The sequence below is a fragment of the Nerophis lumbriciformis genome, linkage group LG02 (assembly GCF_033978685.3).
Source record: "Nerophis lumbriciformis linkage group LG02, RoL_Nlum_v2.1, whole genome shotgun sequence".
In the NCBI taxonomy this organism is placed as follows: Eukaryota; Metazoa; Chordata; class Actinopteri; order Syngnathiformes; family Syngnathidae; genus Nerophis; species Nerophis lumbriciformis.
In genome coordinates this window covers 43,596,198-43,624,145 of record NC_084549.2, presented here as the reverse complement: position 1 = coordinate 43,624,145, position 27,948 = coordinate 43,596,198, and the positions used below count along the sequence as shown (strand labels likewise).

Here is a 27,948-nt window from a genome sequence, read left to right as displayed (position 1 = left end):
TTGTATATTTGTTGTGCAGTTGGCTATCAACTTCTGATTGCACACTTAACACTAGACTCTCAGACCAAACTTGGAATAAAAGTAAAAGTGATAATGGTACAATTACCATCTGAAATGCTACTTCACCTTATCAAACTGCATACATTTTCTCCCTTGGAAGTAAATGTGTGTAAAGTGTGAAACATTGTGTGCGTGCATGTGAGCACCTGGATCTGCTCCGAGGTCCACTGGTCCAGATTGACAGATTTGACTCTAGAGATGTGGACACCCAGGTTGCGGTGGATGCCCGCACAGCGTATACACATGAACACCCCGAGGTTCCATGAGGCCCATCGAGGACCTGGTGGAGAAAGAAATATATTCTTGTCTTGAAGTTGCACTTTGTAAATAAGGTGAAATAACTCTAAACATACTACAGACAAAATAATATCAACCAATCGAGAAACAGTAGATTTGTTCTGACACATTTTCCTACAAACATCCACTTGTGTATTGCAAAACAATGTATACAGACATTCTCAACAAAGGTATCTCAACCCAAAGTCCTTGGGAAAAAGATCTTCAGACATTATATCTTGTATTTTATAATTTGGCATACCAGTACAAGCTGTCTCTCGTCTAATTGTTATGCTTTAGGTTGCAAGCAAAAACTTGGGTTACAAGCCTCCCCACCGCTAGTTGGTGCAGCGAATGCCACAGTGAACCCCGTAAGACATACTTGCCAACCTTGAGACCTCCGATTTCGGGAGGTGGGGGTGGGGGGAGGGGGCGTGGTCGGGGGTGGGGCAGGGGGCGTGGTTAAGATATATATATATATATATATATATATATATATATATATATATATATATATATATATATATATATATATATATAAGAAATACTTGACTTTCAGTGAATTCTAGCTATATATATATATATATATATATATATACATATATATACATATATATTTTATTATATATATATATATATATATATATATATATATATATATATATATATATATATATATATATATATATATATATATAAATAAATAAAATAAATACTTGAATTTCAGTGTTCATTTATTTACACATATACACACACATAACACTCATCTACTCATTGTTGAGTTAAGGGTTGAATTGTCCATCCTTGTTCTATTCTCTGTCACTATTTCAGAACACACACATTATACAAATATACATTATAAAATCAATAAGAAAACGGGAGCTCTAATTTGGGAGTCTGAATTAGGATCAGAAGTTCCTATATAAACATTGCGTACTCACGTCGCCATTTTGTATTGATTACTGCAGCTGTGCACTGGATTCATTCACAAATACAAACTACAACTCACAAACACTTTAGAGTTAGGCTCCACCAACAGAATGTGTACTTAAACTTATAAAGATCACATGGATATTATTCAGTGAGTTGATTCACCAAAACTAACCTGTTATAAAGGAGGAAAAAGCACACAGGACGTTTCAATTGTTCACAGACTGGTCGCGCTCATCAGAATGAAAAGACACTTCCGGTCTGCAGGTGATAGCATTCAATTGGGAAGAAACGCCCTACTGCCCCTTACTGACCAATGTGAATACTGATAAATGTGTAATGACAGCTCCAAAAACGAATTCAAACCACAAAATAAAATAAATAAATCAACACAAAAATGTGACACATTATGGGTGGGTCACATATGCATGTACAACAGGCTGTCAACACGTCACTCAGGTCCGCATGGAGCTGGAGGGGGCGTGGCCTCCAGCTCCGCCTGAATTTCGGGAGATTTTCGGGAGAAAATGTGTCCCGGGAGGTTTTCGGGAGAGGCGCTGAATTTCGGGAGTGTCCCGGAAAATCCGGGAGAGTTGGCAAGTATGCCGTAAGATTTTTAAAAAACATCCAGTGTCTCATTCGAAAACTCACTAGCCAATAGCGAGCAAGACATAACTTTGTTTTTTCCAACAATTGGAACAAAGGAAGTGAGTGTGAAGGACAGTGCTAAGAAGAAGTAGCAGATAAACATGTCCCAGCTTCACAACATTGCAGATTTTTGTTTTTTTAAAAGCATATTCTACATCTTTTGGGCTTAAATTAAGTGTTGAATTATTTGCATTTATGTATGACATGTATCACAATGCAGTATCTGTCCTATTTGTATTATTATTATGCCGTGGTGATCCACAAATACTCTCCAATTATGACTTTAGTTAAGGGTGTACTACTATGTAAACAAAGCGCTTATCCTGGTGCTAGTCTTATTTTCAAATTGACCACCCTTTGGCAGAACAACTTGATGACAGACATCATTTTCAACCCCTGCCTCTTCAATAACACATGATTTTGAGAAAAAAATCTACCGAAAATTGCGATTGTGAATCGATTTGCAATTTTTATATTTTATACATATGAATGCAAAAAACTGATAAAATAACAACTGCAGAAAGACATGTTACTTTTAGACTGTCAATCAACATAGTCTTGTCTCAAGGTGCCACACATTAGAACAATATGCAATAAATTACTTTAAAAAAAAATATTTGGCTTTATGCAGACAGTCAGAGCTTTTGTCTACATCATGCTTTTAAACTGAAGAAATAATTGACAAAAAATATACAGTGTTTATAAGGTAATGTAATATAATATATAATAATAATGCAAGTAACCATTTAAAAGGATATACACTTATTTTTCATTACTGTAGAATTATTTACCATTGTACTGTGATTGCAAGGTAAATATATTTGTTATCCTAAATACACAAACAAACAAACAAAATTAAACGGACTCTCATTACTGTAAGCAAAAAATGTTACTTAAATAAATATTGAATACATTTAAGTGCATTTTTTTTCCCAGTTGGAAAAATATATTGGACGTTGTCTCGCTTGTTCGTCCGTGTTGATGGGCTCATATTGCCCATCAAATTTGAAGCTGAAATGTTCCCACAATAAGACATTTGGCTTTGTAATCATATTATTTTCCTCTTAATTCTTGTTACTTCGCTGAACTTCTCACAGGTGAGTCACGAGGCTCCCTGTTTGTGCTTCCTGTCTGCACTGTAAAAAGTCAGTGTTCAAAAACAAGAAAAGAAAAAAACCAAAATTAGGGTATTGTATTTGAACTAAGCAAAATTATCTGCCAATAGAACAAGAAAATTTGGCTTGTCAAGACTTTCCAAAACAAGTAAAATTAGCTAACCTCAATGAACCCAAAAATACCTTAAAATAAGTATATTCTCACTAATAACAACTGTACTACTGTATGAGTACGTATTTTCTATTATTTCATTGAAAATAAAACAGCAAAGTCAATTTGCCTGTCAAGAGTTTTAATTATGAGACACAATTGTGTCAAAGTCATGATTTTTTTTTTACATGCTTGAAATAAGAAATTATTACTTTAAAAAAGTAGTTTTATACTTGTGAGTGTTGATGACACAGCTTTGCAACAGTTGATATTCTAGTTTCAAGCATGTTTCACTTAATATAGGTCATAAAATCTCAGCAACAAGCCGTAATATCTTACTGAGATAATTTAGGACCAAAACCCTTAAAATAAGTAAAATACTCTAACATATAATCTGTTTAGTGAGAAGAATTATCTTATCAGACAGAAAATAAGCAAATATCACCCTTATTTGAGATATTTTATCTTACTTAGATTTCAGTTTTTGCAGTGTGTGCGGTCTCGCTGACACGCTCTCCGCCTACAAAGATTGTGAATGACTGAAAAGAGGGCTCACTGCGTTCAGTTAATTCTACTGTTAAATAAACACGCTCAGGAGCTGAGAGGGATGCAAAGAGAGAGACATATTTTTCCCCGTTTGAAGCGAGAGACAAAGAAACGCAAGGTTATTTTTGATTAGCAAACATGTCTCTCACTAAATGACTGCAATGGGGACTTTCTAGGCTTTGAGAACCTTGAAGGTAGAAAAACGCTATACAATTATAATCCATTTACCATTTCTATTAACAAAGCTCGTAACCACCTCTGTCAGTCGAGGGACCAAAAATAAATAAAGTGTCAGTCAGAGGTGATCTGATTTGAAAGACATTAATCGGAAGGGGCGATCAAGTAGGAATGTAATGGTAAACGGTGTACTGATAAACCACGGTAAAATTCCAGATGGTTAGTAATACGTTTTAAATTTTAATTAGCAAAAAAACCTCATACATTAATGCATTTCAGGCAACACTGCTCACTTCCTGGAAACGGAGTGGCAGCAGATCTCGTGCGCTTTGGCTTTAGAAAACATGGCAACCTTGTTTCGGAGATTGTCACTCGCTCTACTTCCGTGGAATCTCAGCATGCGTTTTAGAGCGCACTACTGTTATTAGATGGCAACAGGTGTGGACAACATTAGAGACAGACGCATTTGTCCCACACTAAAAGTATACAGCAGTGGAGAAAAATATTTGATGTTTCTTTCATTTTGAAAGTGCAACACAGCATCTTTCACTGTGAGTGAGAATTAACATGCAGCAGGCAATGTGTCGGGAACGTTGCCACAACTTGTTTATAAAATCTTGCCGTTTGTTTACTGGGACGGTCACTAGTCCTTCTTTTTTACTTTGTCAGTGTTCCAATAACATCAATACTAGCTCAGATATTTTGTCATCTCATCAAATTGAACACAGTTATCATGAGGCACAAAGATTGAGTATTAGATGTGTGAGGTATCACTCCTGTTTGTTTTTGTTGGCCAAACTGTTGCACTGAACCACAAGGTGTTGTTAGAGAAGAACAAGAATGTTTATTTGACATTATCTTCATTAGCCAAACTGCTTGGTGTTTTATGTTGTTACCAAAAAGTAAACACCATGTTTTTTTTTTACATTACTTGTGGGTTTGCTTTCATTTCACAAAGTTATTATTTTAAAAAGACATTCATGTAACATAGCATTTTCTTCATGTTTTATGGTGTATAGTTAATTATTATACAAAATATTTCTGCTCAAACTCTTAATAGATCTGTACCGATACTGCATGCACATCCATTTAGTACATATCAATGTAAACAAAATGTACAAAAATAAAATAATTTAAAAAAAAATTATCTCTGTCAAAATGTAAAAATAGAGATACAGGCATCATGTAATGAGAAAAAGCTGACACTTTGATACTATTATCTAACAAAAAGACAAATATTTGTCTTTAAATTGTATATGGATAACGTTTATTTATAGTCTTTTATTAGACATTACAAATTACATGAAGGTGTCACGTTCACAGCCCAACACTGTTTACTTAACGTAATGAATAATCGTGATTGGTAATCGTGATTTCAATATTGGTCAAAATAATTGTGATTATTATTTTGGCCATAATCGTGCCGCCCTAAGTGTAAGACTAAATCTCATATATGAACACTATTTGTATCTACGTGGACAAAAAGTGCAGTTATGTCAAGTGGCATCTTGCAAAATTCTTATATTTGTTTTTATTTATTTATCTTTTATGTCAATAAAGTGCTATTTTGCACAATTTTTTAAATTTATCTGTATTTATTAGTTTTAATTTTTTGTTTCCGCCATATTAATTGCTTTATTATGCTTTTGTTGATTTCATATGCACATTCTATTTCTACTTGAAGACTTGTTTGTGAGTTTTTTTGTTTGTTTAAATAAAATGTGGTTAAACATTTCAGTATAAATATTTTTGAATATTTTGAGGATATTTTAGAATACCGCAATAATAATTAAAATTTTGGTCACAATAACCGTGATAAGAAATTTTCACACCGTGACATCCCTAAGATCAAGTATTTTTTCACAAAAATCGGCCAATACTGATCTGTGGCCGATCAATCGGCGGATCTCTAATTATTATGCTTAGAGTTATGCTAAGGTGTTTTTTTGTAGTATAGTGTGGGTTTCAACAACCAATCAAAGAAAAAAATCAGGTTGACATATCAAAAAGTGTAGACAAACAGTTGTATACAGATATGATAAAAATGAAAAACATTCAAATGAATGGTCACGGTGTAATTAATTGCATTATTTAAAAAATTAAAGGATGCAGATCAGTTCCAAAACCCAAAGGCATAATAATGGCCAGAGAAGAACCAAACATTCCCGCTTTCTCTTGCATATGATTTGCCATCAGGGTAAATATTGGATACAAGTCAGTGGTCTGGGTGCTGCAAAACGAACATGAGGTTACATAACTGTCTTAGTATAGAAACAGAAACAATGTCGTGAGAGTGCTGCACAGCTCAAGCAAGTGGAAGAAGCAAGCTGAAGCTTCATGGAGTTCCAGGCTGGATTTTATTGCTGTTGACATACAGTATAGGGGGAGGGCGAGAGGGGGGGGGGGGGGGGATTCAACTACATTATGAAGCGGGCCACAGTTTCAAGAGCCATACTTTGTCAGAAAGTACCTCCGCAGGTTGTATTTCTTTGAGACTGCATTTACTGCACTGTTAATAATTTCATTATTCTGCTCTTGCTATTTGTTTCCAGCGTGTGCAGCTAGTTAAGAAAAAGAAACTCCAGTTTTTGTTGGTTTGATGCTTCTTCTTTTGAATGATTTACCTTCCTTTGTTTTATTTCTTTACACTTCTTCTTTCATTTAGGTTTGTAAATATAAACATAAAATAAACATAACAAAAGTATAAGTATAACATCCATTGTGAATTTTACATATAGAAAGTCCATTGTTTATTTTACATAAATAAAATAGAAAGATTTGTGTTAATATATTCACACAATAAACTACAAATGTTTACACATTTAGAAATTACACGAAATTCACGCACCAAACATTGTATATGACTTATCACTATTAGTGCCGTCACTCTCTACTGGTCAAATTTAGCACTACCGTACATGTATTAAACAAGGATTGATCATTACTCTCAGACAAAAAACAACACAATCACAAATACAAAAGACATCACAAAGTCAGCTATTTCAATACAAAAACTAAATATATTTATGCACAAATTATATTTACTTACAAATGTTTGAACAAGTTTCGTGATGAAGCTTACACGCTGGGATTTCTACCATTGTTGCTGCTTTTATGGATCAATGTGTCCGTCACTTAAAGGTCTGCCAGAAAACAATGACTCCAGCATTCATACTTTGTTGTCCAGTCATTATTAAAAGTCAGATTTTTGCAATTTATTTAGATTTTTGTCCAGGGTTGAATGAGTAGTATTCTTCTACACACATATGCCTCACTGTTGCCCCCTGCGCAGTGGAGGTAGTACTGCATACATGATCAACCCTAGTTTTAATGGTTTCATCAAGCCTATTTGGACGATGTTTAACGGGCCAAATAAAAAGCTTTGGCGGGCCGAATGTGGCCCGCGGACCGCCAGTTGGATAAGTCTGCACTAGATGGTGTCGCACAAGCAGTAATGTTTGAATATTTCAAATCTCGTGCCAAAGTTCCTAAAATGCTGACTTTGTTGTTAAAACATCAATAAGGAGTTTAACAACTTCAGAAAAGCCATTATTGCTTCAAATGTGTTTCTTATAACGGTAGAATACTTACTGTTAATGGCTTGTGCACAGATGGAATGAGGTACCAGATCCAAATGAGGATTTATTGTTACGGTCGTTCAAACATTTACATCAGACATGCGCTGCAGAATGAAATTATGTTTGACTATTGCAAATGAAGAACAAGAACAAACACAAAGGACCCAGATTTCCCTCGCCCGGACGCGGGTCACCGGGGCCCCCCTCTGGAGCCGGGCCCGGAGGTGGGGCACGATGGCGAGCGCCTGGTGGCCGGGCCTGTCCCCATGGGGCCCGGCCGGGCACAGCCCGAAGAGGCAACGTGGGTCCCCCCTCCAATGGGCTCACCACCCATAGCAGGGGCCATAGAGGTCGGGTGCAGTGTGAGCTGGGCGGCAGCCGAGGGCAGGGCGCTTGGCGGTCCGATCCTCGGCTACATAAGCTGGCTCTTGGGACGTGGAACGTCACTTCGCTGGGGGGGAAGGAGCCTGAGCTAGTGCGTGAGGTGGAGAAGTTCCGGCTAGATATAGTCGGACTCACTTCGACGCACAGCAAGGGCTCTGGAACCACTTCTCTTGAGAGGGGATGGACTCTCTTCCACTCTGGCATTGCCGGCAGTGAGAGGCGAAGGGCTGGGGTGGCAATTCTTGTTGCCCCTCGGCTAAAAGCCTGCACGTTGGAGTTCAACCCGGTGGACGAGAGGGTAGCTTCCCTCCGCCTTCGGGTGGGGGGACGGGTCCTGACTGTTGTTTGCGTTTACGCGCCAAACGGCAGCTCAGAGTACCCACCCTTTTTGGATTCACTCGAGGGAGTACTGGAGAGTGCTCCCCCGGGTGATTCCCTCGTTCTACTGGGGGACTTCAACGCTCATGTTGGCAGCGACAGTGAAACCTGGAGAGGTGTGATTGGGAAGAATGGCCGCCTGGATCTGAACCCGAGTGGTGTTCTGTTATTGGACTTTTGTGCTCGTCACAGATTGTCGATAACAAACACCATGTTCAAACATAAGGGTGTCCATATGTGCACTTGGCACCAGGACACCCTAGGCCGCAGTTCCATGATCGACTTTGTAGTTGTGTCATCGGATTTGCGGTCTCATGTTTTGGACACTCGGGTGAAGAGAGGGGCGGAGCTTTCTACCGATCACCACCTGGTGGTGAGTTGGCTGCGATGGTGGGGGAGGATGCCGGACAGACCTGGCAGGCCCAAACGCATTGTGAGGGTTTGCTGGGAACGCCTGGCAGAGTCTCCTGTCAGAGAGAGTTTCAATTCCCACCTCCGGAAGAACTTTGAACATGTCACGAGGGAGGCGCTGGACATTGAGTCCGAGTGGACGATGTTCCGTACCTCTGTTGTTGGGGCGGCCGATTGGAGCTGTGGCCGCAAGGTAGTTGGTGCCTGTCGTGGCGGTAATCCTAGAACCCGTTGGTGGACGCCGGCGGTGAGGGATGCCGTCAGGCTGAAGAAGGAGTCCTATCGGGTTCTTTTGGCTCATGGGACTCCTGAGGCAGCAGACAGGTACCGACAGGCCAAGCGGTGTGCGACTTCAGCGGTCGCGGAGGCAAAAACTCAGACATGGGAGGAGTTCGGGGAAGCCATGGAAAAAGACTTCCGGACCGCTTCGAAGCAATTCTGGACCACCATCCGCCGCCTCAGGAAGGGGAAGCGGTGCAGTGTCAACACCGTGTATGGTGGGGATGGTGCTCTGCTAACCTCGACTGCGGATGTTGTGGATCGTTGGAGGGAATACTTCGAAGACCTCCTCAACCCTACCAGCACGTCTTCCTATGAGGAAGCAGGGCCTGGGGAATCTGTGGTGGGCTCTCCTATTTCTGGGTCTGAGGTTGCCGAGGTTGTTAAAAAGCTCCTCGGTGGCAAGGCCCCGGGGGTGGATGAGATCCGCCCGGAGTTCCTTAAGGCTCTGGATGTTGTGGGGCTGTCTTGGTTGACAAGACTCTGCAACATCGCGTGGACATCGGGGGCGGTACCTCTGGATTGGCAGACCGGGGTGGTGGTTCCTCTCTTTAAGAAGGGGAACCGGAGGGTGTGTTCCAACTATCGTGGGATCACACTCCTCAGCCTTCCCGGTAAGGTCTATTCAGGTGTACTGGAGAGGAGGCTACGCCGGATAGTCGAACCTCGGATTCAGGAGGAACAGTGTGGTTTTCGTCCTGGTCGTGGAACTGTGGACCAGCTCTATACTCTCGGCAGGGTCCTTGAGGGTGTATGGGAGTTTGCCCAACCAGTCCACATGTGCTTTGTGGACTTGGAGAAGGCATTCGACCGTGTACCCCGGGAAGTCCTGTGGGGAGTGCTCAGAGAGTATGGGGTAACGGACTGTCTTATTGTGGCAGTTCGCTCCCTGTATAATCAGTGCCAGAGCTTGGTCCGCATTGCCGGCAGTAAGTTGGACACGTTTCCAGTGAGGGTTGGACTCCGCCAAGGCTGCCCTTTGTCACCGATTCTGTTCATAACCTTTATGGACAGAATTTCTAGACACAGTCAGGGCGTTGAGGGGATCTGGTTTGGTGGCTGCAGGATTAGGTCTCTGCTATTTGCAGATGATGTGGTCCTGATGGCTTCCTCTGGCCAAGATCTTCAGCTCTCGCTGGATCGGTTCGCAGCCGAGTGTGAAGCGACTGGGATGGGAATCAGCACCTCCAAGTCCGAGTCCATGGTTCTCTCCCGGAAAAGGGTGAAGTGCCATCTCCGGGTTGGGGAGGAGATCTTGCCCCAAGTGGAGGAGTTCAAGTACCTCGGAGTCTTGTTCACGAGTGGGGGAAGAGTGGATCGTGAGATCGACAGGCGGATCGGTGCGGCATCTTCAGTAATGCGAACGCTGTATCGATCCGTTGTGGTGAAGAAGGAGCTGAGCCGGAAGGCAAAGCTCTCGATTTACCGGTCGATCTACGTTCCCATCCTCACCTATGGTCATGAGCTTTGGGTCATGACCGAAAGGACAAGATCACGGGTACAAGCGGCCGAAATGAGTTTTATCCGCCGAGTGGCGGGGCTCTCCCTTAGAGATAGGGTGAGAAGCTCTGTCATTCGGGGGGAGCTCAAAGTAAAGCCGCTGCTCCTCCACATCGAGAGGAGCCAGATGAGGTGGTTCGGGCATCTGGTCAGGATGCCACCCGAACGCCTCCCTAGGAAGGTGTTTCGGGCACGTCCGACCGGTAGGAGGCCACGGGGAAGACCCAGGACACGCTGGGAAGACTATCTCTCCCGGCTGGCCTGGGAACGCCTCGGGATCCCCCGGGAGGAGCTGGACGAAGTGGCTGGGGAGAGGGAAGTCTGGGCTTCCCTGCTTAAGCTGCTGCCCCCGCGACCCGACCTCGGATAAGCGGAAGAAGATGGATGGATGGATATTGCAAATGAGAGTAGAACTTAGTTCCTCTTGTTAATTCAACCTAAAGTCTTAGTAGCACTTTATTCAAATAAGATGTTAATGCATTGGCCATTTATTGTTGTTTACTTGCTTGTTTGTATGCATTACTCATTTATATAAAAAATAAAAGGACCAGAAATAACAATAATATAGGAAACTTCACCTGCAGTGTCCTGTATACAGTATTTATTTCACAGCCACACTGGTTGTTTTTTTTTTTTTTGCTGAAAGGTTACTGAATCAATTTCAACTCACTCATTCATTTTGGATGATGTCATTCGGAAAAAAATAGTGTCCCTAAATCGTATCGGCAACAACAAATTGAACATCCAGGTTCTGTAACAGCTTCTTCCCTCAGGCCATAAGACTCTTGAACGCATCACAATCCCCCAAAAACGGATTAACTCGCTGGAATATAAAGACAATATAACATACATCCATAAACGTGGATGCATATGCAGAAGTGCAATATATTTATCTGTTCAGTAATCTATTTTTTTTATATCTGCACCTTATTGCTCTTTTATCCTGCACTACAACAAGCTAATGTAACGAAATTTCGTTCTTATCTGTACTGTAAAGTTTTGAATTTTTTTTTTTTTTTTTTTTTTTTTTTTTTTTGTGTCCTGTCCAGCTTCTCAGGCAAATCATATAGTTGATGTAGATGCCCATGTCGGCTGTTCAGATTTACTTTACAAAAGAGAAGTGTAGGATACTTCTCTTGTTGCCTTATTTGTATTTGACTTTATTAAATGTATTTATATTATCATTTAGTGCAGCCGGGCCGGAGCAGGAGGGGATAGAAAGAGAAAAAAAAAGAAGACAGAGGGGGGAAATTGTGGGGACAAGAGGGGGATTAGACAGAGAGACAAAAACAACAACAGCAAACAACAACAACAACAACAGAGCAACATCAGCAAATATGACATGTACAAATATGATGGTAAAAGTAATAGCAAATAAGCAGTTAGCGAAAAATAAAAAATAATACAGAAATGACAATGAGCATTATTACACTACAAATGGATCAATACAAATACCAATAGAAATAGCGCTATTGATAATGAACAATACCAATAATTTACCTTTATTATCAACAATACAGTTGTTTAAATGCAACAATACATATACGTAATGATAACTTGAGATACGAAAGAATGCAGAAAAATGGAGGGGGAGAAAGAGAGGCAACCTACATTAACCTTGTAGATTGTTATAGTCACAATAGGTTAAGCTTTGTCAGTGTGTCATGTGTTACACCCAGTTTACCCTAGGGCAACAACATTAATATATGTTTGATGAAACGTGATTATGTGCATGAGTGTAAGTATGCATATGTACTTGTATATGTACAGAATGTGTATATGTGTTTGTACAATGAATGTATATGTACAGAATGTGTATATGTGTTTGAACAGTGAATGTATATGTACAGTATGTGTATGTGTATGTTTGTATATTGAATGTGCGTGTGGATGTACGAACATTAGGTAGGTAAATATGTACTGTATTTGTGTATGTATGTAGGAGCGTAGGTACCTATGTACGTATGTGAGCATATGTGAATTTGCATGTACAATACATTTGACTCCCAGAGTGCGTGGGAGCCAGAGCACGGCCCCATCACCCCCGAGAGCCCAACCCACAAACAGGAGGCGTGGTGCCCAGGGAACCAGGGACCACCGCCCCCACGCAGCCAAGCCGGCCAGCGACAGGAACCCCAGAGCCCGACCCACCGTACCGCCCACAAGGGCCAGCAGCAGGCCGCAGACAGACGCACCCGGCAGAGGACAGGGCACGAGAAAAGCAGGGGACAGCCAGACCCCAAGCCAGCGAGAGACCACACCCCACACGGGCAGAAAGGCGAGACGCCCCGCCCGAGGGACCCAGAGACTCCCCGCAACCGGACGGGAAGACCGCCCCCGCCCCACCGGCAACCGGGCCCCCACGAGCCCACCCCCCACCCCCGGAGAGCGCGGCGAGGCCAGCCCCCGGCCACCCCACCCAAATCGGCCGCCGCAGGACCACCCAGGCACAGGGCCACGGGAACCACCCACCCCACCCGCAGGGACCCCAACGATGGAGATGGAACAACCAGCAACCGCCCCGCCGAGCCCCCCCCCCCTGAGGGAGGGGAAAAATTAAAAAATAATATTAATAAAATATATTAAAAAATAAATAAATTAATTAATTAATTAATTAAAAAAAAGAATTAAAAGAAGATCACAGACATGCTGACAAACAAGGTCACTACCCCAGCAACTGTCCGACTCGCAGCACCTCGGAATACCTTGCAGCACCAAGCTACCACAATAGACGCAGGGACTAGGCCCAACAGGCCCCAACCAAGACGGGCACCCGGAAGGGATGGACAGCGGGACCCAGGAGCTCCAGACACGCAGTTCGGATGCAGTAGCCTGAGGCGTCGACCCCCGTCTGACAGGCAGGCCCAGAGCGTACCCCCAGAAATATACATACATACATACATATATACATACACATACACACATACATACATGTATACATACCCACACATACACATATATACATATACATACACATATGTACACATACACATATATATACATACATACATACACACACATATACATACATATACACAGTTCGTCAGCCCCGACAGCCATCACGCGCGCGCGCTGCCACCAGTCACAACATCAGCCACACCCCTGCACCAGACCCAGCAGCCACGGGCGCCCACACCACAAACAAACGGCAGCAGAAACAGCAGCCGCAATAACCCCAGACAGCCAGCACCAGCCAATCAAATCAAAGCGATCAAAAAAAAAACTGCGACCAGCAACCACACGCCACCAGGACCACGGAGACCAGCCGGCGCCAACCCGCCAGTCAGCCCGAAAGCCAACATGCAAACAAGAGACACCAACACCCCCCCCAACCAAAAGGCCCCCCACCCCAACCCAAACCCGCACAAACACACCACCGCCCAAACAACCGAGACACAGCATCCAGACCAGACACGGGGGCTGCGCCGCCACCACATCAAGTCACCAACAGAGACCCCACAGCGCAAGGTCGGGCCACACGGGCACGGACCCCACCCAACAGGAAGTGAGACCCGCGCGACGCCACACACAAATAAATAATAAGATTTAAAAAAAATAAAAAATAAATAAAAAAATAAATAAAATAAAAATAAGTAAATAATAAAAATAAAAATAATAAATACATTAAAAATAAAAAATATATATAACAATAATAAATTAATAAAAGCCTGGCAGGCCACCAGACCGCAGTCCCCGCCGGCCGACGAGGCAATGAGGGGTGCGCCGAACCCCAAACCCCCCATGCATGTGTACAAGGCCCGCAGAGTGTCTACTGTGTAGTTCAAATTAGGAGGTCAGCCGTTACAGCCGACCTCCAGTCCCTATTGATGTGTGTACTGTAGCGTGAGTGAGATATGTATGCTTGTGGGAACTAATAATGCAATTAAAATTGGGGGACATCAAGGTCATGGTGGGTCCCAACCAAGCCAAGACCCCCAAATCCTAAGTGTCTAATATGCAGCTAAGATTGAGGGATGGACGAGCAGGGGACAAGACAGGAGGACTGGAGCCCCATTGGAGGCATCCTCAACCCCCTGCCATGCCTCCCCGCAGGACAATCCCCAAAGTCCTATATATGTGTGACTGTGTGCGCTATAAGTAGGAGGAGTAGAGGGCCCGGACATCCCCCCAGTCCACGCGGCCGACAACCAGCAACTACGGCCAGGAGGCCGCCACCCCCCGCCACAGCCTGTGACCCACACCAGACCACTTTAACGTGACGCCACGCGAGCTCAACCCCCGCCAAACAAAGCCAGCCCCCGCCCGCCCCAACCCAACCCTGCAGAGCCCATACCGGCAACCAAACGCAGAAAAAAGAGTTTTGAATTTGAATGACAATAAAAGGAAGTCTAAGTCTAAGTCTAAATTCTGAATTGAATCGAATAGTTGTTAAAGCAATTGCAAACACCCAGCGTATTGTATGTAAGTGATACACTTCAGTCATGAATACTATAGCAAAGCAAAATATAAACAGTAATATAAAGAGTAGTAAAAACAGTAAGGTTGGGATCAACACATATTGTTGCAGATACAGTATGTAGTCCAATATTACACTGTGAGATTTACTCAACTTATTGCACTATGTAGAGTGTTTAGCTTCAGTGATTTCATGGAGTTCAGCAGAGTTGTGGAAGTTGCGTAAAAAACTGTCACATAACCTTACAGGTTTACAGGCAGGCTGCAATATCTTTTGCCAGAGGGCAGAAGGGAAAACTGTCCATTTCAGGGGTGAGTGGGGTCTTAGTTGACTACCTCGATTTATGTGGCAGTATGACCCAAATAATCCTTTCAGCGGTCCTCACAAGTGTTGCCACAGTTACCCCGAAAGAGTAATCTGATTACTGATTAATCTTTTAAAAGGTCACTTAGTTACTTTACTGACAACTTTATTTTAGAGTAACCAAGTTAGATTACCTATCTTTAGCTAAGAATTCTTGTGGGAGGTAAAAAGGGCGTAAATTAACTGCCTCAATGTCCAGTGAACAATGTGAAACGGACCTGTCGGAGTCCGTGCACCAAACGTTATTTGTGGCGATGCACACTGCAGCGCTGCCAAAATTCAGAAAAAAAAAAGAGTGAGACTTTAGTGCAGTGGTTCTTAACCTGGTTGGCGGTACCGAACCCCACCAGCTTCATATGCTCATTCACCGAACCCTTCTTTAGTGAAAAATAAAATGTTTTTTTTTTTCAAATTCAAGACAAAGTTATATGTTTTTGGTAACACTTTAATATGAGGAACATATTCTAAGTAACAAAGACTTAATTTAGAGTTATTTGGACCCTAGGGGAACATATTCTAAGTAATAAAGACTTAATTTAGAGTTATTTGGTTAGGGTTAGGGTCAGGGTTAGAGGGTTAGGGTTATAATAAGGCCATGCCGAATATAACTAGTTAAGAGCCAATATGTTACTAATTTGCATGTTAATAAGCAACTAATTAATGGTGAATATGTTCCCCATACTAAAGTGTTACCATGTTTTTTTTACTGGTGCATAAAATGAACCGTGCATGAACATCACCTTGTTCAAAGAACAAAACCAACAGTGCATAAACTCACAACAAATTGCACACCTGCAAACCAGTCAGCTGTTGCCGTATCCGTAATACGCCGATTGGGAGAAGTTTGTATTTACACGATGAGTCGGGTGTGTTTTGACCTCCGCCAAACCCCTGAGGCCGACTCACCGAACCCCTAGGCTTCGATCGAACCCAGGTTAAGAACCACTGCTTTAGTGTCATAATGCATTCGAAAAATGGTGGACTTTTTTTAACATCGATTTGGCTTGTTTTAACATTTATTTATACTTTTAGACTTATGTCCCTACCTCCAGCGTCTTTCACTAACTCATTGTTCATTATTTCCCTATCTCTATTATATTTCCTCCATTGCATTAATTGTAGGTGGGGGGAATAATTGATTCTTAGATGCATTGCAATTCCGACATGGGCGATTATAAAATTGATTAGTAAACGTCAACTATCGATTATTTATTCATTGTAAATAAAGTAATGCAGACAATTCCAAAATTTGTGCAGGGAGCCACGTCACCGAGAGATTCAACCAGCTCCTTTATTTTAGGACACTTATCTTCCAGTTTTGCACACATTTCCATTAATTTAAAAATGTAATGGGAAATAATGCAACTGTTCCTTATTACAAAATCCACTGTTTTTAGTTGCAAATGATGAATGCTTATTTAGTGAAATAAAAAGAAATGTAAAACTGCATCAGTATACATAAATTAAAGATGCATCAATAATTGATTTTGTATCGAATCCTAGCTCCTGAATTGTAATCGTAATCAAATCGTGAGGTGTCCAAAGATTCCCACCTTTCGTATTAATACATGCTCTAGAGCAGTGGTTCTTAACCTGGGTTCGATCGAACCCTAGGGGTTTGGTGAGTCGGCCTCAGGGGTTCGATGGAGCCTCCGCCACGGAGGTAAAGACACATCCGACGTATCATGTAAATAAAAACTTCTCCCTATCAGCATATTATGGATACCCCCAAACAATGTTCCCTCTAATTTTCCATCTGATTTGCAGGTTGTTTGATTGTTCGATTGAAACTATTACTAGCAAATTGCAAAGAAAGAGAATACATTATATGAAACAGTACAGTTTACACAGTACAGTACATATTCCGTACAATTGACCACTAAATGGTAACACCCAAATAAGTTTTTCAACGTGTTTAAGTCGGGGTCCACGTTAATCAATTCATGGTAATGTGTGTAAGGTGTGTAATTTGTTGTGAGTTCATGCACTGTGTTGGTTTTGGTCTTTGAACAAGGTGATGTTCATGCACAGTTCATTTTGTGCACCAGTAAAAAAACATAACTTTTTCTTGAATTGAAAAAACATTTTATTTTTCACTAAAGAAGGGTTCGGTGAATGCGCGTATGAAACTGGTGGAGTTTGGTACCTCCAACAAGGTTAAGAACCACTGCTCTAGAGTAAACATGTACACTACGATCATATATATGATTAAGTCTTGGCCACAGCTATGATCGTATTTTTAGGTGTAATGTTCATGTGATAAAGATTTAATGTGGTAAAACAATAAAAAGACAAGGCACTAAATCATTAATTCATTCAAAAACATTAATAATTTGTCATCCAAAACAAATCAAGTGGAAAAGGGGTCTGCAAGTCACCATCCAACAAATTGCTTTTAGAGGACTCAGGCCCTGTCTACATTAAGCCGGATAACTGCTTAAACAAATAATTATTTAGCCTAAACCTCGTGTCAGCCACACTAACTCCTCATTTAAGGTCCTCCTTGGATAATTTTTACACGGGTGCGTGCGCCGTGTAATTCTTGAATCTCCGGCTCTTAGCTCTGTGTGGACTCATCGATCATGTATAAACGGAGTTCGGAGAGGAAGTGATGTCAGAAAGACCGCGCCCCACACAGGAAGTAACATCAGAAAGAACGCGCCACAGCCAGCTTCATAAGAACTAGGTCCAGAGTATATATAGTATATAAAGTCACCAAAAACGAATGGACAATGAAGGTGAAGGCAAAAGAGTGAGTGTCCTCACCAGATATCTAGATCCTTAGATTGTTGTAAAATGTTCTTTATCTTATTGTTTACTTTCACATGTCCATTAAAAATGTGATTAATTTATGATGGCTCAGGTGTGATTCACTACAATAGGGCCCCACAGCACTCTGGATTCTAGATAATTGAAATACCACAACACTGGATATTGTTCATCCATCCATCCATTTTCTACCGCTTGTCCCTTATGGGGTCACGGGGGGTGCTGCAGCCTATCTCAGCTGCATTCGGGCGAAAGGCGGGGTACACCCTGGACAAGTCGCCACCTCATCGCAGGGCCAACACAGATAGACAGACAACATTCACACTCACATTCACACACTAGGGCTAATTTAGTGTTGCCAATCAACCTATCCCCAGGTGCATGTATTTGGAGGTGGGAGGAAGCCAGAATAACCGCAGGTAACCCACGCAGTCACGGGGAGAAAGATCCCGAGCCCAGGATTGAACCCAGGCCCTTTGTATTGTGAGGCACACGCACTAACCCATGTACCACCGTGCTGCCGGATATTGTTCAGATAAGCACACAAAGCAACACTGCAAACAAATGTAAAAGGCACACAAAGCACAGCAAAGTATTTACAATGTAGTAAAGTGTAGCTCTTCACACAGCAAAGTGTTTACAAACTAGGTCATAGGTGACTATGACGTGCACATTTACCGTGCATGGGTACTAGGTCGCATTGCGCCGGCGCACGGAGGGGGTCTTAAACGATGGCATTGTGTGTGTGTGGACAGGGATAAGGTTAGGTGGGATTAGGGCTGGAACAACTAATCGATTAAAATTGATTATAAAAATAGTTGGCGATTAATTTAGTCATCGATTCATTGGATCTATGCTATGAGCATGCGCTGAGGCTACGTTTTTTTTTTAACCTTTATTTATAAACTGCAACATTTACAAACAGCTGAGAAACAATAATCAAAATAATAGGGGTGTAACGGTACGTGTATTTGTATCGAACCGTTTCGGTACGGGGGTTTCGTTTCGGTTCGGTGCGGAGGTGTACCGAATGAGTTTCCACACGGACATATTAAGTAGCGTACTGCACGTTGTGTAAACAATACTCAAAATGCCGGACATTTGAGGCATTTATGAAACTCCGCCCTGACAGCTCCGCAAAAGAGGACATGTCCGGTGAAAAGAGGACGTATGGTCTGTCGAGCAGTGTTTCTTAAATGCCTCAAATGTCCGGCATTTTGAGTTAGGGTTGCGTGTATTTTCAATGTACGTTCAGGGTTAAGAAGGTTAAAAACACAACAAATTGTGCGCGCAGCAGCATTCGTGAGGGAGGGGGAGAGACAGAGAGAGCGAGAGAGTTGTGATAAACGCGCATGCGTCGTCAGGCTCTGCTTTTTAAATCGATAGATTTATCATATTTAACTTTTTATTATCTATAGCAGGGGTGTCAAAAGTGTGCATTGTTGTAACATTTTCCTTGTTTTATTTGGCAAGTTAAAAGAACATGGCGCCAGTATGCTGTTTTTTTTTCAATAAAATACTGGAAAGGATAGAAATGTAGTTTGTCTCTTTTATCCGATTATTAATCGATTATCAAATTAATCGTTAGTTGCAGCCCTAGCTGGGATATATGCTGTATAACCTGCTATTCTGAGGCTTAGTGTAGAAGCAGCCTCAGAAGAGCAGTAGAGAGCTCAAACTCCCCCTGCAGACCAAATTATGGAAATTAGGTCTGGTTGGTCAAAAGCTGCTAATCGGCTTTGATTCCTAGGCTTGTGAGATGCCCAGACCCCTTATTTGGAACTATGTTCAGGATATTATAGCACAATCCTTCCAATAGAAACATCATTAAGACGTATAGTATTGGGTAAGCTATTTGAATGGGCAAATAGCTGAAGACCCTCATCCGGATACATATATTTCAATATTAAAAAAATGAAAGAACATTTTATAGATTGAGGCAACAAAACATTTCTAGAGTAGGGCCTGACCGTGGGCTTGCTAATAGAAGTAAGAGCATCAGTGTGTTAATTCAGGAACACTAATACGCTTGACTCCCTAAAGGGGCATTAAAGCTGGGATGACTGAGTGTTAAGCCTAAATCAACTAGCTGAGCCCTGTAAGCAGGACTCTATCTGTTTAATATCTATCTATACAGATTGGGCTTCACTTTAGTCTGCTCTCTTAAAAAAAGAGGATACTTGTACAAGGGACTTCATCCTTTAAGTGTGTGACAATCCAAACCAAAGTCAGCAAACAATTAACCTTGCAATGTGCACTGAGGCCAATGCGTTTGCATAATGTCAAAGTCACAGTGTGGTCATGCAGGAAATTGCTCTTTGCTTTGGTGCACAGCTTTGGGATTTACTGTAAATTTGACACCAGAAAATCTCATTTGCTTTAAGAGAATTTCTATCAAGTAGAATCAGATACAGCTCAGCTCACTCTGATCATATAAGATAAAAATAATGAATGATATGCTAAACATAAAGAGCACATTTGCACTTGTGTTGTGAGGTTTTCCCCATCCATCTGAGGAGCCTGTCCTCATGAGACGCTGGTTGACTGTGCATCCATTTATCTATCTAGCCATCCATTTTTTCCACTCAACCGGGTCGCGGGGTAGCAGTCTCCGAATGGAAGTACAGACTTCGCAGAATTCGGTCATCTCTACAAGTTCCACCGAGGGGACATTGAGGCATTCATAGGAAAGCTGCAAGACATAATCCCTCCAGGGTGTCCAAGGCTTCCTTCCTAGGCATTCCCCAGGACACCTCACCTCATCTGGACTAGATTCCTAAAGCATGTAATGGTTCCTCTCGATGTGAAACATCAGCTTTTCTACCCTGAGCTCCTCCCACATGACGGCGCTGCAAACCCTCTTTCTTAGAGTGAGTCCAGCCACTAGGGATGGGAATTGACAGGATTTTTCTGGTTCCAATTCCACTTTCGATTCTGCTTAACGATTTGGTTCTTAAACAGTTTTCTTGTCAATTCTTATTTGGTAAAGAAAGTTAAAAAAGAAAGTGAATTAGCATCAATTTTGTTTAGTTTAGAGGTAACATGACCATATAAAGCCTACAGCGAGGTCTCAAGAGGCATCGTAGCATAAAAATAAAAAAATAATACAAATAAATACAAGAAATGTATATTTTTCTGTAGAACTTAACAAATTAAATCATGTGCAAATTACACAAGAATGTAACATTTAGTAACATGTGATATTAACTCCATTACATGCAGAGTGAGATATGTCAAGCCTTTATTTGTTATAACTTTGATGATTATGGCTTTTAGTTAATGAAAACATTGAATTGAACATCTCAGAAAATGTGAGGTTTTCAAAAACATGTACACCATATTCAATTGTTTTGAGTTTCACCTGTATAATATGACTGGGTGAAAATCTGGTGAGAGGAAAATATGCAACTTTTCTCTGACAAATTCACTTAACAAAAAGAAAGAGTTTCTACTGTAGCAAATATATGCAAGCTTTTGACCACAAACTTAGTCGCTGCTCGGTGACATTTGTCTAGCGGCGAGTACTGCCCGGCTCGGAGCCAGTCAAAATCTGTTTTTAGTCTTGCTCATCTAAATGAGAAGGCATTCATTTCAATTTAACAAATAATAGCGCTAACATGGTAGGCGGTGTTGTATTCAGATGACGTGCTCGCATTACTTCTGCTGGGATGAGATAGGAGCGGTTAAAAAACGTGACTTTCATTTACAATTATTGCATGCTGTGTGTTCACATTTTTCAGTATATTGCTCCCACGTCCTCTTCTTGATGAAATAGCGGCCTTATAATTATTACAAGTAGGCTGTTGCAATCTTTTCTTGTAAAATGTTAGTGTTTATCCACGCGGGCATCGCCCTTTTGCGTTTTGACGTCACTACGCACGTTATATTAAACATCTCTCAAATGCATAAGCCAGATATTTGAAGTTTATTTTTGAAGTAACGTATAAATTACTTTCCCGAGTAATTAATTCCATTTATTAAAGAGTAATTCCGTTATTAATTTTAATACTTTTTGGTAAAATAACGAGTAACTATAATTAATTACTTTTTACAAGTAATTTTCAGAACACTGGCTATTATCCATATTAACACTCAATAATTACTGCGGTCTACATTATTGTGTGACTCAAATAGTTGATCTTCTTGAACTATGTTTACTATTTAATTCATCCACCCACAATCTGAATGTTTCTGGGCGATATGGCCTTTTTTTAATATCTTTATATTTTTAGGCCATATCGCGATACATAATATATAGCTCGATATTTATGCCTTAGGCTTGAATTACCACTTGATGCATATAATCACAGCAGTATGATGATTCTATGTGTCTACATTAAAACATTCTTGTTCATAATGCATTAATATATGCTACTTTTAAACTTTCATGCGAGAGGGAAATCACAACTAAGTCAATTGACCAAAACTGTATTTATTAAACAGTTATTAAACAGTGGCACAAACATTCATGTCATTTCAAAACAGAACATGCAAGATTGTCAGTCATTTTAAAACAAGCTATTAGTGCACTTTTGTGCATGATGTCTCTAAGATGACTTATAAAAGTTAAAGTTAAAGTACCAATGATTGTCACACACACACTAGGTGTGGCAAAATTATTATCTGCATTTGACCCATCACCCTTGATCACCCCCTGGGAGGTGAGGGGAGCAGTGGGCAGCAGCGGTGGCCGCGCCCGGGAATCATTTTTGGTGATTTAACCCCCAATTCCAGCCCTTGATGCTGAGTGCCAAGCAGGGAGGTAATGGGTCCCATTTTTATAGTCTTTGGTATGACTCGGCCGGGGTTTGAACTCACAACCTACCGATCTCAGGGCGGACACTCTAACCACTAGGCCACTGAGTTGGTTGGATATCAAAACAACACTAAATTAAAGTGCACTTTTTGTACAGAACGCCACTACAATAGTTTAAAACAAATAAAGTGCACTTTTGTACATGATGTCACACAATATATTTCAATAAGTGTCAAATAAAAATTAGCTGCTTAATAGGAAATCTAATTGTGTACGTCCTTCGCTATGTGGTAGGTTCCTGCGGACGTTATCTCTTTTGTTGTTGACTATTTTTTTCATACGGTGTTGATGTGGAAATGTTTGCCTTGGCATTTTGATGGTTTGGGCGTGTGGCACCGAGATGTTGACATGCGGAGTAAGCACTGTTCATTCTCTAGCGGGTGACTTTTCAAATAATGCTACATATTAGCAGTAATGCTACTTTTTGTAGCAATGCTTTTTCCCCACACTTGACAAATTACGGTTGTCTGTTCGACATCGTCCCACTTGAAGCCAAACCACCGCCAGACGATGGACCCCCTGTTGTTTTTCTTGGGAATTAATTCTTCCTTCATTTGTTACCAGATTCGCACCTTATTTCTCTCGTATTACCACTCGCACCACTCCGCTAGCATCACAGCTAACGTGACCCATGCTGCTATCTCTCTGCTCAGCGAGGGCATACACGTATGTGACGTATGACGTGACAGTATGTGACGTATGTAAGAAGGTACGCTCGCTGTCTGTGAGAAGGAGAGACAAGAAAGAGTGGGAAGAGCCTGGAGTGTAATGTCCGCAGCTAAAAGCAACTGCGTGAGAACGTATACTCGAATATCACGATATAGTAATTTTCTATATCGCACAGAGACAAACCCGCGATATATCGCGTATATCGATATATCGCCCAGCCCTAATATAGTATATTTATTCCTGTAAACAACACATTCTGAACATTCGTTCTCAGGACTGGACTGTGCACCATCTTTCTTTCTTTCCTTCCTATGTTTTGCATATTTGTAGACTGTCACACTGATACTGGAGTTGCTTTTATTCTCATTGTACGTGTGCATAGTGACAATGAAAGGCATTCTATTCTATTCTATCTATATTGGTTGTTTGTATACACTATGTATATTTTTATTTCACTGGAAAATGTTAAAATGTATATGTGTTTAGACCACTGTTAATGTGATCTTGTGTTTACATTTGCTCTGCTATTCTGTTCAGGACAACCAAGAAGGAAATGGACTCTCAAGACAATTTACAGGACAACACAGCAAACATAAATGGAAATGACAATGTACAGGTTTGGTTTATCATCTGAAAGCATTTTTTATCTGTACAAATAAACAAAGTGCTGAGAGTACTGCTGTTGGGATTCGTTTATTGCCTATTCCAAAAGAGGGGATATATATTCAGTTATTATAAATTCAATTCAATTTAAGTACAGTTAAAGGTACAAACATTTACAACAGGATTTAAAACCATTTATCAACTGCTATATTGTAGAGCCCAGTTTAGAATTATTTAAGAACAATTTAATGAAATTAAACAATGGATGTCCGCTAACTTCTTGCAACTCAACGCCAAGAAAACGGAAATGCTGATTATCGGTCCTGCTAAACACCGACATTTATTTAATAATACCACCTTAACATTTGACAACCAAACAATTACACAAGGCGAATCAGTAAAGAATCTGGGTATTATTTTCGACCCAACTCTCTCCTTTGAGTCACACATTAAGAGTGTTACTAAAACGGCCTTCTTTCATCTCCGTAATATCGCTAAAATTTGTTCCATTTTGTCCACTAGCGACGCTGAGATCATTATTCATGCATTCATTACGTCTCGTCTCGACTACTGTAACATATTATTTTCGGGCCTCCCTTTGTCTAGCATTAAAAGATTACAATTGGTACAAAATGCGGCTGCTAGACTTTTGACAAGAACAAGAAAGTTTGATCATATTACGCCTATACTGGCTCACCTGCACTGGCTTCCTGTGCACTTAAGATGTGACTTTAAGGTTTTACTACTTACGTATAAAATACTACACGGTCTAGCTCCGTCCTATCTTGTCGATTGCATTGTACCATATGTCCCGGCAAGAAATTTGCGTTCAAAGAACTCCGGCTTATTAGTGATTCCCAGAGCCCAAAAAAAGTCTGCGGGCTATAGAGCGTTTTCTATTCGGGCTCCAGTACTATGGAATGCCCTCCCGGTAACAATTAGAGATGCTACCTCAGTAGAAGCATTTAAGTCCCATCTTAAAACTCATTTGTATACTCTAGCCTTTAAATAGCCCCCCTGTTAGACCAGTTGATCTGCCGTTTCTTTTCTTTTCTCCTCTGCTCCCCTTTTCCTTGAGGGGGGTGGGGGGGGGCACAGGTCCGGTGGCCATGGATGAAGTGCTGGCTGTCCAGAGTCGGGACCCGGGGTGGACCGCTCGCCTGTGCATCGGCTGGGAACATCTCTGCGCTGCTGACCCGGTCTCCGCTCGGGATGGTGTCCTGCTGGCCCCACTATGGACTGGACTCTTACTATTATGTTGGATCCACTATGGACTGGACTCTCACAATATTATGTCAGACCCACTCAACATCCATTGCTTTCGGTCTCCCCTAGAGGGGGGGGGGGGGTTACCCACATATGCGGTCCTCTCCAAGGTTTCTCATAGTCATTCACATCGACGTCCCACTGGGGTGAGTTTTTCCTTGCCCTTATGTGGGCTTTGTACCGAGGATGTCGTTGTGGCTTGTGCAGCCCTTTGAGACACTTGTGATTTAGGGCTATATAAATAAAGATTGATTGAATAGTCTGGTCTTTCGCAAATTACATTTATATTCCCTATTATTTTAAAACATCCATCCATCCATGTTCTACCGTTTGTCCCTTTCGGGGTCGCGGCGGAACTGGAGCCTATCACAGCTGCACTCGGGCGGAAGGCGGGGTACACCCTGGACAAGTCGCCATCTCATCACAGGACCAACACAGATAGACAACATTCACACTCACATTCACACACTCTCACTGTGGCCAATATGTGTGACTAAAATAATGTCTGAGTAATACTGTGTTATGTCCATTCTGACGGTACACACATGTCCAACTACTTCATCAAGTGAGTTTGCGAAGCTGATTGCTGTATTACATATTACATTATATATAAAAACAAACTAATAAAGCAATCATCACATAATATTTCTCCATAAACTACTCAATGTATATTTGCTTCACAAAGAGAATTACGGTACCTTGATCCAGTTAATAAAAAGGAATGAATACATAAATAATATAATGGCATACAGAAGAGCTGAGGCAAATGAAAAGGTCAGGCCGTGTCCTCGTGCGGGCTAGCGTAAGATCCGGCCTGACGGTGCATAAGTTGGCCAACCAGGAACATCAAAGACCTTACGCTAAAACCGAACACCTCCATTAATATACATACCATAAGTACAAAACTCAAAACCAGTGAAGCATGTTGTGTAATTCGTAAATAAAAACAGAATACAATGATTTGCAAATCCTTTTCAATTTATATTCAATTGAATAGACTACAAAGACAAGATATTTAATGTTCGAACTGAGAAACGCATTTACTTTTTTTTGCAAATAATCATTAACTTAGAATTTAATGGCAGCAACAGATTGCAAAAAAGTTGGGACAGGGGCATTTTTACCACTGTGTTACATGGCCTTTCCTTTTAACAACACTCAGTAAACGTTTGGGAACTGAGGAGACACATTTTTTAAGCTTTTCAGGTGGAATTCTTTCCCATTCTTGCTTGATGTACAGCTCTGTTGTCATATTTTGCGCTTCATATTTCACCACACATTTTCAAAGGGAGATTGGTCTGGACTACAGGAAGGCCAGTCTAGTACTCGCACTCTTTTTCTATGAAGTCACGCTGATGTAACACGTGGCTTGGCTTTGTCTTGCTGAAATAAGCAGGGCAACATATGTTGATCCAAAACCTGTATGTACCTTTCAGCATTAATGGTGCCTTCACAGATGTGTAAGTTACCCATGCCTTGGGCACTAATACACCCCCATACCATCACAGATGCTGGCTTTTCAACTTTGTACCCAGAACAGTCCAGATGGTTCTTTTCGTCATTGTTTCGGAGGACACGATGTCCACAGTTTCCAAAAACTATTTGAAATGTGGACTCGTCAGACCACAGAACACTTTTACACTTTGCATCAGTCCATCTTAGATGAGCTCGGGCCCAGCAAAGCGTTTCTGGCTGTTATTGATAAATGGCTTTCGCTTTGCATAGGAGAGTTTTAACTTGCACTTACAAATGTAGCTGTCATGATCCGTGGCACGGATCATGTTTTGTTTAGTCTTGTTCAGTTAGTTTTGGACTCCCTTAGTTCCTGTTTTGTACACTCCTGGGTTTATTTTGGTCACCATGGGTACTGATTGGTTTCACCTGCCTCTGGTTAGTGCTCGGCACGTTCACCTGCTGTTCAAAACTAACAGAACATGACTAAACAAAACATGATCCGAGCCACGGATCATGACAGTAGCGACAAACTGTAGTTACTGACAGTGGTTTTCTGAAATGTTCCTGAGCTCATGTGGTGATATCCTTTACACACTGATGTCGCTTTTTGATGCAGTACCGACTGAGGGATCGAAAGTCACGGGCTTAGCTGCTTACGTGCAGCGATTTCTCCAGATTCTCTGAACCTTTTGATGATATTACGGACCGTAGATGGTGAAATCCCTAAATTCCTTACAAAAGCTGGTTGAGAAATGTTGTTCTTAAACAATTTGCTCAGGCATGTGTTCACAAAGTGGTGACCCTCGCCCATCCTTGTTTGTGAATGACTGAGCATTTCATGGAAGCTGCTTTTATACCCAATCATGGCACCCAACTATTCCCAATTAGCCTGTTCACCTGTGGGATGTTCCACATAAGTGTTTAATGAGCATTCCTCAACTTTTTCATTCTTTTTTGCCACGTATGCCAGCTTTTTTGAAACATGTTACAGGCATCAAATTCCAAATGTGCTAATATTTGCAAAAAATAACAAAGTTTTCCGGTTGGAACATTAAGTATCTTGTCTTTGCAGTCTATTCAATTGAATATAGGTTGAAAAGGATTTGCAAATCATTGTATTCTGTTTTTATTTACCATTTACATAACGTGCCAACTTC

At 41.4% G+C, this 27,948-nt stretch overlaps 1 protein-coding gene across 5 annotated transcripts in view; it reads right to left on the bottom strand.

The window, feature by feature from the left end:
- The window catches only part of smap1 (small ArfGAP 1), a 265,913-nt gene that overhangs the window by 191,380 nt on the left and 46,585 nt on the right, over positions 1 to 27,948 (bottom strand). For all 5 annotated transcript variants that reach the window (XR_009815521.2, XR_009815522.2, XM_061963403.2 and 2 more), the window contains one exon: positions 207 to 340. Coding sequence is in view for 3 of the 5 variants with exons in the window: in XM_061963403.2 (XP_061819387.2) it covers positions 207 to 340 (134 nt within the window). In the remaining 2 variants the exon portion in view is untranslated. The remainder of the gene's footprint in view (positions 1 to 206; positions 341 to 27,948) is intronic.